At 42.5% G+C, this 17,946-nt stretch overlaps 1 protein-coding gene across 3 annotated transcripts in view; it reads right to left on the bottom strand.

The window, feature by feature from the left end:
- The window catches only part of NCOA7 (nuclear receptor coactivator 7), a 140,866-nt gene that overhangs the window by 62,412 nt on the left and 60,508 nt on the right, over nucleotides 1-17,946 (bottom strand). For all 3 annotated transcript variants that reach the window (XM_075063916.1, XM_075063915.1, XM_075063917.1), the window contains exon 3: nucleotides 14,133-14,386. In XM_075063916.1, coding sequence (XP_074920017.1) covers nucleotides 14,133-14,386 — 254 coding nt within the window. The remainder of the gene's footprint in view (nucleotides 1-14,132; nucleotides 14,387-17,946) is intronic.

Below are 17,946 nucleotides of genomic sequence, written 5' to 3'. Positions count from 1 at the left end.
AGTCAGCGACAGGTCACGGACAATGAAGAAAAATTCATGGAAGCCTGTGACCTGTCCCTGACTTTTACTAAAAATATCCTTGACAAAATGCAGAGTGTGGCTGCGGGGTCCCCAGACCACCTGCAAAGGTTAGGCAGCTGCAGGGGCTGCTCTGAGATCTGGGGGCCACCATCACCTGTGGGGGCTCAGAGTTCTGGGGTACTCCCACCACCCGCAGCTGCTGGGAGCTTTGAAGGACCCCCGGTGCCCGCAGCGGCTCAGAACTCCAGATGCCCCACTGCCCTTGGCAGCTCAGAGCTCTGGAGTACCCTCACCAGATTCGGGGTATCCCTGCCCCCCACAGTGGCCAGAAGCTGTGGCCCCACTACCCACGGCAGCTCAGAGCTGTAGAGGGCCCCACTGCCCGCGGTGGCTGGGAGCTGTGGGGGGGCCACTGCTGCCAGATGCTATGGCCCCATTCCCCACAGTGGCTGGGAGCTCTAGGGGGCCCCTGGCTCCCACAGCCATGGGGAGCTGCAGGGTCCCCCCCCCACAACAGGCAGACCCTGCAGCTTCTGGCCAACAAGGCTGAAATCATGGAGGCAGCTGGAAGTCACGGATTCTGTGACTTCTACGACCTCCGTGAAAAAATCATAGCCTTCATCATCATTTAAAAAACAGTATATTTGCAGTTCATAAAAGAATAATAAAGTGACCTCCTGTGGACTGTCAACAAGAATGCCACACATCAGCCCAACAGTTTGAAAGATTGGGTGATAAAAAGCATTTCACATTAAGGTGGAAGAAGGGCTGATAGGACTCAAACTCTGCAGTCCCAAAATAGCTGGGTGTTTCTGCTAAAGTAATCAGCAGTCAAATACTTAACAACATTCGATATTTAAAATATTAGAATTTTAGGGGTCACGTCTCACTGAGCAGGGCCCATCCCCACCTCTTAGAGCATTTGCTTCAGTTTGTCTCTCTGTAGATTTAGGAAGACATTGCACCAAATTATTTTATACCTATTCTGACTTGCTATGATTTACAGAATTAAAATGTTCTAAGCCTTGGTGTGATGGACAGTACATTGACATTCTTTATTCGTTATATTTGTTATTTAAGTCTTGGTGAGTTTAATGTATGTATGTATAAAATATTAGGCTGCTTAACAAATCAGCCAAGAACCCAAGAAACCACCTAGAGTGAAGAAGTAATTACTGTACTGAAAGACCTGCTGTTAGGGGATGTTTACCCAGACATCACAAAAGAAGGTGTATGCTTTCTGTAAGACATCAAGGTGTTAACAGTACATAAGATGAATTGGTTTTTATATAAAAGCTTATCTATATCTTAAAATAATTAGTTTTAAATAATTGTTTGAAATAGGCAGTTTCTTTGAAATGTTCATTGTAATACGTGATTATTTGCAGGGAATTATGAGGTTGTGAATTAGAAACCTAAATATGATGTGAACAATGTGTGAATGAACAGATGATGTCAACGTCCAGTATATTGTTAAGGATTTTTAGCACTTCAGGATTTTCAGGAACTATAAAACAGAGAGACTCAGGTTACACAACACACTGATTCTGGATGCAACCTGATGAGAGTCACAGCACACTCACAAAGGCTAGGACTCTAGAAAACTGTCAGCTTAGAAGCTGGGAACAAAGCTTTTCCAGGATATAAAGCAATCTTCTTGCTTAACTTATACTGTAATTTCTACTTACTTTTTATACTTATACTGATATTAATGTGGGTCCCATCACATCCATTTGTCACAGTACTTAAATATGAATTCCATCACCTCGATTTTTCACAGTATTTAGTCTAACTGCTCATATTGTGCTTGAAAGATGGGGCAAAGAAGCTGGCATAGGCTAGTGTGATCATAGGGTGAGATGCAAGGCCATGAGGGTGCTCAGTCTGTTTACACAGAGGAATGGAAATTATGCTTCAGTATCTTGTGGGTCAATGTTCTCTAAATCTTATGACATTTAGCATTCTTTGTGGTTTTGCCTATCTGAGAAAGAATGAGCGACTGTTGTAAGGGTTGCTTATGTTTTAAAACACGAAGAGATTTACATCCAATCTGCTTTTAACAGAAAGCAAATCAGTCAAAACCATATGCAAATTCTTCAGTACATTTATATGTGCATGGAGCTTTTAGTTACATTTATTAATACTCATACCTGCAAATGTAAAAATCCATTCAACGAAGGGAAAACCCTAGAGCTCTCCATAGGCATAGGGTCCCAGTAGGCAGCTGAACTGCTAGGGTTCCATTGTGCAGAGGAGGAGGTGTGACATGGAGAGACTTAGGCCTTGTCTACACTGCCACTTTACAGTGCTGAAACTTTCTCGCTCAGGGGTGTGAAAAAACACACCCCTGAGCGCTGAAGTTTCAGTGCTGTGAATCGCCAGCGTAGACAGTGCACCAGCGGTGGGAGCTGCATTCCCAGTGCTGGTAAATACTCCCCGCGTAGTGCTGGTGCCGCAGCAGCGCTTTAACGTTGTTAGTGAAGACATACCCTAACACAGGATATGGATGTAAATCTTTTCGTGTTTTAAAACATAAGCAACCCTTACAACAGTCGCTCATTCTTTCTCAGATAGGCAAAACTACAAACAATGCTAAATGTCGTAAGATTTAGAGAACATTGACCCACAAGATACTGAAGCATAATTTCCATTCTTCTGTATAAACAGACTGAGCACCCTCATGGCCTTGCATCTCACCCTATGATCACACTAGCCTATGCCAGCTTCTTTGCCCCATCTTTCAAGCATAATATGAGCAAATAGACTAAATGCTGTGAAAAATCGAGGTGATGGAATTCATATTTAAGTACTGTCACAAATGGATGTGATGGGACCCACATTAATATCAGTATAAGTATAAAAGTAAGTAGAAATTACAGTATAAGCTAGTGAAGACATACCCTTACATAAGGTATGCATGCATCCAGTGCCCAGTCCTGCCAGCTACCAGAATGTTGTCACATAAAGAGATTTGAGGGTGGGGCAGAAACGCTAAGGATCTGCCTCTTTATGGATCCATCATTCCCTACATAATGAGGGTGCAGGATTGCAGTAGCAGCCACTGAACAGCTCTGCTGCTACACTGCAGCCTTGAGTGGAGGATGATTCCTTCATCTCCAGCCCCTTCTAGAAACCTCCGCTACCCCCAGTCCAGCTAGTTGGGCTACATGCTAGGGAACAATTTGTCCCACTTGGGCTTGATTTTCAGAGGTGCTGAGCATCTGCAACTTCCACTGGCTACAATTAAGGATGGTGAGTGCTCAGTACTTCAGAAAGTCAGGAAGTCAAGGGGTGGCATAATGGTGGCAGAATCAAACCTTTAATGGTTAGATCTGCTGTAGAAAGCAGGCGCTATGCCAGGGGCAGTTTACGTGGGTTTTGTTTTTTTAAATCTACCTCATCTTTTTCAGGTCAAATTACGAGAAGCACTTTATTAAATAATGCCCTCAGCTTCTTATCGGTGTTAAATAAAATCATACATGTTAAACAAAGAGGTTTCGAATACCAAATGAGACCACCACATTAGCATAGTAATGCTTCAGTTTTAGGTCTACTCTTGTGACAAATGAAGTAGAGGAGGAGCTCCCTTTTATGGGCACCCAGCCAGCCAGTTAGCTAAAAAGTCCCTTTTGGTGGCTGCTTGCTTTACCTGTAAAGGGTTAAAAAGTACCCAGGTAAAGAGAAGGGAGCAGGCACCTGACCAAAAGAGCCAATGGAAAGGTAGAACTTTTTAAAATGGGAAAAAAGCTTTCCTTTTGTCTCTCTGTTGTTCTCTCTGGGCTCAAGGGATAGGGAAACCTGGAATGCTGTGTAAAGTTTGAACCAGATATCAAAATTCATTGTTCATACCTAGAAGAATTCATGTGGGACAGGGAATGTTTAGATAGACGCGATTAGGGTTATTTCTTTTATTTTCTGTAAGGCTTGTGGACTACTCTCTGCTAACCCCAGATGCTTTTGTTTGCTTGTTATCTTTAAGCTGAATCCCCAAGAAAGATAGTTTGGGTGCTTAATTTTTGGAATTGCTCTTTTAAAATCTAGCAAAAGCCTAAGTTCCAGATGTATTGTCTTTCTTTTTGTTTTTAATAAAATTTACCTTTTTTTAAGAACCTGATTTTTTTGTTTGTTTTTGTTTTAAAAGGTGTGTGCATATGTTTTTCAATTAGCTGGTGGCAACAACTGGGTTTCCCTTTTGTTGTTTTCTTTCTTAGCTTCCCCAAGGGAGGGGTGGAAAAGCCGAGGGGCCTCAGGGAAAACTTTCCAAGTGAGTTTTTCCAGGATTTGCAAGAGGCAGTTTTTCACTTGGGTGGTGACAGCATTTACCAAGCCAAGGTCAGAGAAAAGCTGTAACCTTGGGAGTTTAATGTAAGCCTGGTTTGGCCAGAATTAATTTTTAAAATCCTTGTGGGCCCCCACCTTCTGCACTCAAAGTACCAGAGTGGGGAAATCAGCCTTTACAACTCTAGATTGAAAATTCCACAATAAAATGTCATTTTTATCCTGAGCTCTGACATTACTATACATTTTTTTTTAATTTGCGCATCCCAGTTCAGAACAGTGTCTTAATAGGATTATGTCTATTTAATAAGACTGTCACCAATAAAATACATATTTGAAGTGTATCCCCAATGTGCCATGCAGTATTATGTATTTAAGTTGTCTAACCTTTTCATTAACAAAATTCTTCCAGACTTTGAGTTTGACAGTGGGATAGTCTTGGTATGAGGGAGCTACCTTCTGCTGATCCCATGTAATCAGTGCAGATTTGGCTGTGATATGAGCTACTGAACATTGTCATTTCCCTTCTGTGTTTTACTTACTACAGCTTGTTCTCGGCCTCCTGCCAAAAACTCTGAACATTCTATTAACACTGCACATGCACTACCCTTCAGGTGGCCTCAAAGCACCTTTAGATACGACGCAGACAAAATGAATCTTCCTTCTGTTTCCCCTTATTAAAATACCCTTTGGCTTAGGGGAATATACACTTGTCCATGTGCATTACAATAAGATCTTTAATTACATGATCACATACAATTTTTCCCACAAGATCCTGCCTCATTCACTTTACTGGATGGACCTGCTATAGTGATGAATCAGGGTTGTGTAATGAAGGAGGCCCCTCTGGCATCTCTGCCACATTTACTGAAAAAGATGGAAGGTATGTAGTGAAGGGGCCAGGGGATTATAAGAGAATGGATGGCCTTGTGGTTAAGAAAAGCTAAATGCCATCCTGCAGAATTGGATTTGATCCCTGCCTTAGCATTTCTATCTGATGCTAAACCAAACTTTTGACAAAAGTTGGCCCCTAATTATGTGTTCCTCACTTTCGGGATGCCCAAATTAAGACACCTTATTTTCAGACATATGAAGCATTCACAACTGCAGCATTAGTCAATGGTCAGCCCATCTGGTCGTTAGACAGAATGTGGTGTGGAGGAATGAACACAGGGTGGTGAGTCAGGAGGTTCGGAGTCTGAATCCTGGCTTTGGCTGTCAACTCAGTGTATGGCTTCAGAAAATCATGTTACCTTTCTGTTTCAGGTTCCCCTCTGTAGAATGGGACAGTACACTAAGGGTACCCTGAGGGTATACCTACACTGCACTTGGGAGCATGCTTGCCACTGTGGATAGACAGGCCTGCACGAGCTCTGCTGGACTAGTGTTCTAAACATTGTCAGCAGTTGCGTAGCACAGGCAGTGGATAGGGCTAGCTGCTCAAGTGTGTAGCCAGAGGGTCCGGAAGGGTTTGTATGTAGGCAGCTGGCTCGAACTGCTGCCAGTGCTACCCCTGGCTACACTGTTATTTTTAATGTGCTAGCCTGAAGTGGCACACTACTCCAGCTGGAAGTAGCGTTGGTCTACAGACTCCAACTGGGAAGCAGAAGCATGCTCCCAGCTGCAGTGTAGATGTACTCCAGGGCTCCCATCCTAGCGCCAGACTCTCCCCTTAGCAGATATGCCTGCCTGGACTCAAGGAGGCTGGTGGGGAAGATTACTCCTGGGGGGATTCTGCGTGACTGTGTGCCTGCAGAAAACACTCTCCCCCCTTAATTCCTGTGCTACCCTGCAGAAAACAGCAAGGTCTTCAATATACTAAGTATACTACTAAGTCACACAGACTAGGGCATGATCCTGAAGGGGCTGCTACGAGTAGCAGTCTGTAGGAAGGCACCCTGGCTCCCCGCTGTGCCTGAGGACGGGCCAGAGCTGATGAGGGAGTGGGCGGAGTCGCCACCACCACCTGTCTCCGCCCCCTGGAAGTCCAGGGGCGGGACAGGAAGTATAAAGGCCTGGCCCCACCGCTCAGTTAGGTGTGGGTTGCTGGAGAGGACAGATGCTGGTGCTTGAGCTCTTGCTGGGCCCAGCCTGCCCTGTGCTCGCTACCCTGAAGAGCACTGGCCGAGCCTGCCCCGTGCCCGGTATCCAGAGGAGCAGCCTGAGCTTCCCTACGCCCAGTATCCAGAGAAGCGGCCTGAGCTTCCCTACGCCCAGTATCCAGAGGAGCGGCCTGAGCTTCCCTACGCCCGGTATCCAGAGGAGCCCATGGTCTGGGACCCACCAGATGATTCTGGTGAGAGACAGGTACCTAGAGAGGGGGAGATTGGAAGTGGCCCGGGGGTAGTTGACCCCAGTCTGGCTCCAAGGGACCCCGAACCGATGTCAGTGTGTTGAGGCCAGGATCCCCCACTGACTGCAGTGAATCTTTGCTGCTGCTAGGGCCCTGGGCTGGAACGCAGTGGAGTGGGAGGGCCTGTGTTCCCCTGCCACCCTTCCACGGGTGGCAGACTCCCCATCCCTCCTGGCCTGAGAAGGCACTTTATACTGTTTAACTCGCTGCTCAGCCCCTGCCTGAGGGTCTGACCCTTAACTGTGTTTGCTCAGCCCTGCTGAAAGGCCTGAGCCTGAACTGCTTACGGCCCTGCCCTGCCCCAGGGCCTGGGCTTATAGACTCCGTGTTTGCCCGGCCCCTGCTGAAGGGCCGGGACTCTGCCTTGTTTAGAGACTCTTTGTTTGCTCAGCTCCTGCTGAGGGGTCTAGGCCCTGGACAGATTGCTGCCTGTAGGGAGGCGCCCTGGCTCCCCGCCGCGCCTGAGAAGGATGAGCCCCAGCACTGGACTCCTACACAGTCGCAGAAGCAGCCTTGCGAAGAACCACCACTGAAAAAGACTATGGGGCAGCAAACGTAAATCATGCTGTCGAGCCACTGCAGAGCAAAGTAGTTAGCCACTGCTGAAGTCTACTGACTAAGGGACTACTGCTAAAAGGGGGATTAGTAGTAAGAATTTCTAGAAGAGGCCACTGCCAGGAATCACAGCAGAGAAGGCAAGAAGGTATTGCATGAAGTGTAGAGAAGAGGGTGGATCACAAAGGTCAAGGAGGGAAGGGGCAAAATCAGGAGCGAAGTGATAGTGTCTCCACTAACACTGAGAGCAGAGACAGACAGAAGTTGCCTAAAGGCTGAGATGCCAAGAAAATGGGGGTTGAAGATTCAAAGCAAGTTTTTATAGGGCTAGATTTCAATGTCAAAGAGAGAGATTTTATAAGTCTATTTCAGAGCTATAGGTCCAGATTGGAGGTTGCTAACTTGCATGAGAAACAGCAAGAAGAGGATAAATAATCAGGAAGGACTGCCTGGCAGTGTAATCTTTTAAACCAGGGGTGGCCAACCTGTGGCTCCAGAGCCACATGTGTCTCTTCAGAAGTTAACATGCAGCTCCTTATATAGGCACCGACTCCGGGGCTGGAGCTACAGGCACCAACCTTCCAATGAGCCAGGGGATGTTCACTGCTCAACCCCTGGCTCTGCCACAGGCCCTGCCCCCACTCCACCTCCTCCCCGATCCTGCCATACCCTCGCTCCTCATAAGAACATAAGTGATCTCTCTCCTGCCATCCATTACCACCCTCTGACAAACAGAGGTTAAGGACATCGTTCCTTACCCATCCTGGCTACTAGCCATTAATGGACTTAACCTCTACGAATTTATCCAGTTCTCTTTTAAACCTTGTTATAGTCCTAGCCTTCACAACCTCCTCAGGCAAGGAGTTCCACAGGTTGTCTGTGCACTGTGTGAAGAACTTCCTCTTATTTGTTTTAAACTTGCTGCCCATTAATTTCATTTGGTGGCCCCTAGTTCTTATATTATAGGAACAAGTAAATAATATTTCCTTATACACTTTCTCCACATCACTCAAGATTTTATATACCTCTATCATATCCCCCCTTAGTCTCCTCTTTTCTGAGCTGAAAAGTCCTAGCCTCTTTAATCTCTCCTCATATCAGACCCATTCCAAACCCCTAATCACTTCAGTTGCCCTTCTCTGAATCTTTTCTAGTGCCAGTATATCTTTTTTGAGATGAGGAGACCACATCTCTACGCAGTATTCAAGATGTGGATGTACCATGGATTTATATAAGGGCAATAAGATATTCTCCGTCTTATTCTCTATCCCCTTTTTAATGATTCCTAACATCCTGTTTGCTTTTTTGACTGACTCTGCACACTGTGTGGACATCTTCAGACAACTATCCACAATGACTCCAAGATCTTTTTCCTGATTATTTGTAGCTAAAYTAGCCCCCATCATATTGTATGTATAGTTGGGGTTATTTTTTCCAATGTGCATTACTTTCCATTTATCCACATGAAATTTCATTTGCCATTTTGTTGCCCAGTCACTTAGTTTTGGGAGATCTTTTTGAAGTTCTTCACAGTCTGCTTTGGTCTTAACTATCTTGAGCAGCTTAGTATCATTTGCATATTTTCTTCCCTCCTGGGCATGCCAGGAAACAGCTGATTGGGAGGTGCAGGGAGGGAGGGGGAGGCCCTGGTCAATGCAAGTGGGTGGGAGGTGCTGAGAGTTGGGGGAGGAGGGAGCTGATGTGGGGGGCTGCTGACATATTACTGTGGCTCTTTGGCAATGTACGTTGGTAAATTCTGGCTCCTTTTCAGGCTCAGGTTGGCCACCTCTGTAATAAACTGAGCAATCTTCTCCCCAAGGATGTGGTGGCAGCTCCCTAGCCTGGGACATTTCATAATAAACCAATCAAAACACTAGAAAATGTACTGTGGGTAACAACCCTGCACTGGGGGAGGTCTTAGGTAAACTAAGAGGAACTTTTCATTTCCACTTTCTGATTCTTTCCTACAGAGTCAAAAGGTGCAACAGCTATTCCTTTTTGGTTCTGATACGTCACCTACTGGCCTCTAACAGTGACAACAAGGTAACATCATATTCCTTCTTCATATATACTACTCTAAGATTTCTCATTCCCATGTCATATTCGGAACCTCTTCCGAAGATAGAAAATGTCAATCAATTCTTTCTAAGAACCATCTCCTCCTCGAAACTGAACAGAAAAGTAACAGTGCCTAGTTAATATGCATCTCCACACCCTTAAGAAGCTGCATTATACTCATCCTAATGTAAGAAGTGGCATTTGTTGAGTCAGTGAAATTGTGCTGACCGAAAATATTACATATTACACAAACCTATTAAGGGGACTGACATTCAAAGTGAAAAAATGAGAGTCACTGTCAGCATTTACAAATTAACATAAGCATGCAGATTTACATGTTTGCAATGAAGATTCATGGAGTCTAAGTAATGATTTATAGTGAGATGTAGTGCTCCTCCCCCTTCTTCCCAATAGCAATAAATAAAGAAGGCTTTATGACCCTGTAAACCACGAAAGGGAGATTATTAAGAGGACAAATTTCTGCTAGACTGACAGACTTGACCTTTCTAGACTCAAAGCACTTGTGATAAAACTTCCATTAAGCCATGTTATATATTATGCATCCACAATCACATTAGCACACAGATGAGGCAAACTGCAGTGCCGTTAATACATCTAATACATTTCTTTCTTTTCCACAGAAGCACAAAGGAGTACTGGAAAAGCATAAACTATTACTAAGAGAGAATCTCAGAAGTACCACTCAGAAACCATTAAATGTTAAAGGTCTAAAGTGTAGAGTTAAATTATACGGATATTCCTCAAGCTAGCAGCAACAACAACCAACCAACAACAAAACATACAAATGTACCCAACAGTAGATATATGGATAGGCAGAAGAACAAGTGAGAGTGAGGTTATTGGGTTTAGTCAAAGCACTGCAGGGCCTGTCTAGAGAATACTGGTCAAAACTACATTTAGACTGAATGAAATATGGCACGAACACTCTCCATTAGCCTGCTTGTTAAGGAAGTCCTCTGATACTTCAAATAAGACTGTGAATTGTTTGCAGGATATGTTTGTACATATTATTGACTGGGCAGAAAGTATCCCCTTATTGGTAGGGCCCTGTGTGTTCTGCCACTGCAGAATTCCTGAATACACCCCTTTGTATAGAACTGTGCTCTGGGATCTAATTAGCTTTTTAATTATTTAATTATTAATTATATAATATATATTAATAATAATATATATTTTTATATATATAATATATAATAATAATAATAATAATAAAAAAATAATCCAGCCCTGATGGTTGTGGAGATTACTTTGAAAATGTTAACTAGTGTAAGGGCATATCTACACTTAAAACGCTGCAGTGATGCATCTGCACTGGTGCAAATGCACCATTGTAGCACTTCAGTGAAATGCTACTATGCAGATGGGAGAGCTTCTTCTGTTGGTGTAGTTAATACATCTCCCTGAGAAGCGGTAGCTATGTCAACAGGAGAAGCCCTCCCCTCGACATAGCAGGATGTGGATTTTTCACACCCCAGAACAACATAGTAATACCAATGTAAGTTTACAGTGTAGACCTAGCCTCAGTGATTTGTCTGCTTGAGTTTGCAGAGCTTAAAACAAACTCTGAGAAATATGAGCTGCCTCTCCGTTCAATTGATTAAATCTGTAACTTTAAGATGATAATTTCAGTGTCAACATTGTTATCTACTACCTCATGCTGATCATTAGCAGCAACATCTAGCCATTGTGCTTGTCTCACAATCTCAATCTTCCCATGCCTCCCAGCTTCCCCTCCAACAACTTCTACAACCCGAATTGGTAAAAATCTTTGGTATTCTGAAACTGTGAAGCTAGTGTAAAATACACCTAATTTAGTATGAGGATTAATAATAAAGGGACTACTGTATGGATTATATTAGTCATTTTTATATTTAATCTGATAACACATTTGATAATTGAGTTTTATCTGAAGCTGCCCAAAGTTTTCCCCAGAGTGCTGCAGAATCCAGAGATCCTGAATTTGGGTGTGGCAAAGAAATAGCTTTTCAGGTCACTTTTCAAGATACCAGTCCATTTTAAATATCTCATTACATATGAGACAAATTTTGTTAATATAAATTCAATCTTTGCATTCTCAGTTTACTCAGACTGAGATACTAAAAGCTCTCCTTATAAACGCTCACGGGGCATATTTTTTGCTGGAAAGAACCAACTTGCAAAGACACTCTTAAGAGAAAACGATGGCAGGAAATGTGACCACAGAAGAGCCTTGAAGGAGTACAGGTGTACAGGGAGAGAGGAGGGGAGCATCACAATGTTTACATTCCTAGCAACTTCATTTTTGTGTTTGTCATGTTTTTCCAAGGAAGTTCCAATAGTTCTTCAATGTTTCACAAAAACTCTGAAACACTAAAACAAATTCCAGCCATTTCACATAACTCAGAACTTCTCCAGATTGTCATTCTCTATTAAAAATGATCTTTTAGAGAAAGGGTTAAGATTTCATCTAAATCATTTTAAGCAGAAACACTTTTAAGAACCACAATATTTACTTTGGTGTCTTTCAATTATTTGTCAGTTATAAATACTTGCAAAAAGGTTTGCCAGAACAACTAAACAGAAGTAACTTAACAGATTTATTCTTCAGTCCAAACACTTCAGTGTTCTTATACTAACGATGCTATTGCAAATACATTGTTGATCTGAGGCAGTACTCAAGATAAACTGAAGTACCATTTTTTTTTAAAACTTCTAAATTGTTGATCTCTTTGGGTACAGCTCTGCCAATGCTTTACACACAAGGAATTTTGCTTAAATGAGTGAAGTTACCAACAAGCAAAAGAGTTTACAGGATAGGGTCTTTTTTAAAAAAAATAAAATAAAAAAATAAGTCACAAATTACCACAGAAGAGCTTGAGTTAATGTACAACAGAGATTCTAAAACTGTTGACTAGTCTGCACATGCTCCTCACAAGGCGCTAGCTCCTTTTTGGTTTCTGATTCTTTTATTACAATGCAGGATATTCAGAGTGAAGTGGGTTTTCATGAATGTGCAGGGCACAAATTGTAACAATATATCATGTAACACAAAAGGGTCATGTCTTTGATATAAAATGTACAATATTCTTTTTTTTAGAGACAGCTTTGTGACAGCAAGTCCTCACAAAACAGGACTGCTGTGATGCCATGTACTGGCACCATAAATTAACCATTAGTTAATGGTTACTTTTTCTATCAAATTCCTACTACAACATTTGGAAGACAAAATATATTATCAGAAATCAAAAATCATATCTGAAATATATTAGTCCTGTGACTACAGGGGTGTTAATAGGACACTTCACCTTGAACGGTCCTTTAGAATATGTGCTACTTACACTAAACTATCTATTCGATCTTGTGTTTAGCTGTGACACTCTTAGTGCCTTTCCCAGACCTGAGGAAGAGCTCTGTGTAGTTTGAAAGCTTGTCTCTCTCACCAACAGAAGTTAGTCCAATAAAAGACATTACCTCACCCACCTTGTCTTTGAAATGATTTAGGTAGGGTGATCATACGTCCCGTTTTGATCTGGACAGTCCCCTTTTTAACCTCTGTCCCAGACATCAATACTTTTTTGCAAAACTGGGCATTTGTCTCATTTGCTCTTGCCCTAAGGGGGTGCAGAGGAACGTTTGGGCAATAGCAAGTGGACAAATGCCAAGTTTTTCCAAAAAAGTTGTAACATCCGTGACTTCAGCTTGGGAGAGCAACACCACCAGGTGGTTCAGGCCAGCCCAGTGCAGTGGCGCTCAGGCAAGCAGGAACGCCAGGTGACGCGGGTCTGGCCCGAGCCGCCTGGCATTGCTGCTTAGCCAGTGTCCTGTTTTCAGTTTAGGGAAATATGGTCACCCTAGATTTAGGGCATGTAACAAAATGTAATCCAGACTAACAGACTGGATGCTACATATGGACTCTGATCTTGCAAACACTTAAGATGCAAGCTTAACTTAGAGGCACAAGCTAAACTTTATTTCAATAGGATTATTCACATGTGTAAAATTAATAAGTGATTGTGAGACCATGGACATTTTTTTTAATCATTTATCAATGTCTCAGTGCCATATCTTCGAGACTGTGGGTGGATTGTTTTAAACACTTATTTCATGGCATTGCAAATAGAACAGGACTTAAATTTAAAAGCAACACACTTCTAGACTGGTATATATTCGGTTGTCAGTATGCAAAAAAAAACAAAAACTGAAAAACAATATTGAATATACACCATCCATTGAAAAAATACAAACCACATGTCTACAAATGTTTAAGCCTATTATATAGTTACAAACACCACCTAATATTTCCACAGCTGAAAAGGACGAAAATTATTTCTATCTTTTCATTTGTTTACTTCATGATACTGACAGTACATGGTCTACAGTCATTTTCGAAACCAGTGATGAAACACCACAAAAGCTGGCAGAAGGGAACTAGGTTATGTTTGCATTATGAACGAGGGGTGTGGTTTCCCAGCTCACGTGACAGCTCTCATCGAGCAAGCTCAAGTATACATAGCAGTGTAACAGTGGTAGCACTGGTTGGTATGTAGTCAGCACAGCTCAGCCATGCCTCCACTGCCACTACCCGTGCTACTGTGGCTACACTACTCCTTATACTCATGCTATCTCAATGACAGCTAGTGTGAATATCCGCAAGTGAGCAGAGGAATCACATCCCTAGCTCATAGTGCAGACATAGCCTTGGGGACAGGTGTGGTACCTGAAACTATTTTAACTAATTTTTAGATTTTACAAGATTTCAAGTTAACTATCCCTTTAAGGAATACCTAAGTCAATCACATGAGAAAAAGATATTAAGAACTACCAAAACAATACTGTGTCAAAATACTGTAGTGCTAACATCACTCACCAGTATTATAGTATCTTTTCAGCTCTGTGCGCCTGATATCTTTTAGTTGATTATATTTTTTCTTTTTCTTCTCTTCTTCAGTGACACATTCCTCCTTTTCCTCAGCAAGTTTGCAGTTGTCTTCAGAACTGATTTGCTCCAAAATGACCTTACTGCCATCATTCTTCCCAACCTGAGTTCTGGAAGCAGTGGTTCCACGAGAATTAGAAGTGACTGTCTCAGCATTTTGTTTGGCTTGCTTTTTCTTTTTCAACCTAGATAAAATATAAATTACAAAAAAAAGAGAGTGAGATGTGGTTTCTTACTGTGAACTGATTAACCGAGTTGGGCCAATCTTGTTTCTGCAAATGAATTTATTATATGGTAACTCACTACAATCTCACACACACACACACCCTCTTCACAAAACAGCATTCTCTTTTCTCTACATAGTGTGATAAAGTTCCTCCTCTACCTTTGTGGGTCCTGTGCTTATTGGCAGATTTGCTCACCTCAGTGATCTTCCCCACAGTCTGGATCAACTCCTCTTGTGTCTGATCAGGAGTTGAGAGGTTTGGGGGGAATCCGGGTCTGCCCTCTACTCCGGGTCCCAGCCCAGGGCCCTGTGGATTGCAGCTGTCCATAGTGCCTCTTGTAACAGCTGCATGACAGCTACAACTCCCTGGGCTACTTCCCCATGGCCTCCTCCAAACACCTTCTTTATCCTCACCACAGGACCTTCCTCCTGGTGTCTGATAACGCTTGTACTCCTTAGTCCTCCAGCAGCACACCCTCTCACTCTCAGCTCCTTGTGCCTCTTGCTTCCAGTTCTCGCACACACTTTCTCTCTTCTGGCTCCTCCTTGCCTGACTGGAGCAGCTTCTTTTTTTAAACACCTGAATTGGTTCTAGCAGGTTCCTGATTACTCCAGTGCAGCCCCTGCTCTGGTCACTCAGGTAACAGAAAACTACTCATCCAGTGACCAGTATATTTGCCCCTCTTCTAGACTCCTGTACCCCACTGGTCTGGGTCTGTCACAACAGTTATAAGGAGTAGTGGGAAAACAAAGCATGGAGTAATGTTTTCTAGATGAGACATGGGATAAAATCAAAACTATTCCAGGTCTAAATGTATTACAACACAACAGCTAAAGTTATAATTTCACAGTTGACTGCCTCTGCTTTATGAGCTAGCTTGTTTTGATATAAACTTGTTATTTCTTTACATTTTGTTCAAGGTTATTTATCAGCCACCGCTCATATTCTGTTCTATAAAGGTTGTTATACCACCCTCACCACCACAGTTTCTGATTGCCTATTGCATTAAGCAATATAACTTCAGGTCTGTCAGGACTGTTCATACAGGGCAATGTTCTCAAGCTGTCACAGTTTCTGCAAGAGAAATCTTAATGCCCTGCCTGTAACTCTCTACAAAATCTTTTATCATAAAAGATTTTTTTTTCAAAAATGCCTTAAAATATACCCAAAGTGAGAGATATGTGGCAGATGTCACAACTACTGTTCCAATCGCCATCTTTGGCACTCAGTTTCAGAAAGAACAGTAATTAACTGAGAGATCATCACAAAGATTATCAATGGTAATGTAATCCTTACAACAACCCTCTGTTACCACTGGTTTACAAATCACTGACACAAACTGTACGAACAGAAAAACAACTAACCTCAAATGAACCTTCCGTCTAGTGTATTAATAGCTTTTCAGTTATGGGGATACTAAGGAGGATGCTATATGTTGTTCTCTGTGGCTGATTACAGTTATTATGTATGTGCATTGAGAGAAGACAGCCATAAAGCTACAACTATTAAGGATCCATTATATCTATGAAAATGTTTCATGAGCTTGCACAAATGGAATAGGATGGGAAGGGAAAACTCAACATACATACAAGATTCAGGAGGTAGCCGTGTTAGTCTGTATCCACAAAAACAACAAGGAGTCCGGTGACACCTTAAAGACTAACAGATTTATTTGGGCATAAGCTTGTGTGGGTAAAAAACCTCACTTCTTCAGATGCATGGAGTGAAAGTTACAGATGCAGGCATTATATAATGACAAGATCTAAATCTGGTGCAAAGGCAGCAGTATACTATGATCAGATTGCAGACATATGGCTATACAGTACTCAGTCCTTGGGTAAACTTGTGCAAAGCTACTGTCTATGCTGAAATTGCAACCTCTTACATCATGGTTGATCTTGGCTCCAGACTCTTAGTGACTTGCATTTTCTGCTCTGGAGGAGGTGATGACCTTTATCTGTGTGTGTAAGACTGCATCACTTTTAGGGAGACCTGAATCATCTGGTTCAGTAAAAAGTAAAATGAACAACAGCCTACTAATAACCCATCTACAATTCAAACTCACCAGGACCTTAGTTTTCAGATTCGCAGTTTATTTATTTTTATCAAAACCAGATGCGTAAGTTTTGAACTGCGTATGTGCAGTCTCAAAACTAAGAAAACGGTAATAGAAAATTACAGAAGATTCCTCACATACACCCACCAACTAACTTTAAGAAACCCTCAACATGTACACTGATCCTCAGAAACAGAGTTTCATATAAAGGACACTATAAACAGATTCCTCCAATTAATACTTTTGTTTAAAATATTCTTGTGTCCTTATTTAGATAAACTGTAGTTAATAAAAAGAAAAAAAGACATAAACCAAAGATTATCAGGCCTGTTCTACAGGCGGTAGCAATGGCGAAAGCAGTAGCATGAATACATAGGTGATGTGTTTTTTTACCACCACATATAACCCTGAGTCCTGAGCACTGTACTATAAGTGCATGATTCGTACCAGTTTGGCACATAACTTCCTTTGCAAATGGGATAGTTTAAGACAGACACTGCAAGATTAAAAATAATGGCCAAAATTTCCAAAAATGACTAGTTTTCTTACTGAATGAGGAGTGTGCCAAGCCAATTTGCGGCAGCCTCATCAGCGAAGCATAGAGCCTTCAGACCACCATCAAAACTGGGCAGAAGGCAGTGATCTGGGGTGAGTCACATTTTGAATTCCCAATCTTTGACACCTTAGAAGGGCTTGCTTTCAGACAGTACTGAAAAGCAGAGCCTTTTAAGGTGTCTCAAGCTTGGCATCCAAAAACTGAGGCACTACAAATCATGAGTCACTTTTGAAAATCCTGGTCTATATATTTAAAAAAAAAAACAACAAATCCCTTTGCCTGGGCTAGTGACACCACCTAGCATTATATACAAGATAATTAAAAAAATCTCACTTTCTTTTTTCTCTCTATGATTTTGTTTACTATTTGCATTTCTCTCAGCCTGGCCAATGAAAAACGCCAAACAAGTGCTACGTATTTATTATTATGCACCAGCACAGTGCAGCAGAATGTGTTTGCAACTCTCACTGTTACAGGCCTAGCTTCACTTTTGACCTTTCTCTAGTCCCTTTGGGTATGTCTACATAGCAACTAGACAGGCTTGGCTGGCCCATGCCAGCCAACTCAGGCTCATGGGATAGGGCAGTTTCACTGCTTTTGTAGGCTTCTGAGTTCAAGATGGAGCCTGAGTTCGGGGACCCTTCCCCCCTCACAAGGGGCTTGGCTACACTGCAGAGTTGCAGCGCTGGTGGTGGGTTTACAGTGCTGCAACTTAGTAACCGTCCACACCGGCAAGGCACATCCAGCGCTGCAATTCCCTGGCTGCAGCACTGGCTGTACACCTGGTCTGCCTGGGTATAACGATTGCAGCACTGGTGATGCAGCGCTGCTCGTCAACTGTGGCCATGAAAAGCGCTGTAATTGGCCTCCAGGGTATTAGGAGGTATCCCAGAATACCTGTTCAGC

This window comes from Chelonoidis abingdonii, chromosome 3 (genome assembly GCF_003597395.2).
Source record: "Chelonoidis abingdonii isolate Lonesome George chromosome 3, CheloAbing_2.0, whole genome shotgun sequence".
Lineage (NCBI taxonomy): Eukaryota > Metazoa > Chordata > Testudines > Testudinidae > Chelonoidis > Chelonoidis abingdonii.
Note: the sequence above shows the minus strand (reverse complement) of the source record. Positions and strands in the feature narration are given on the sequence as shown.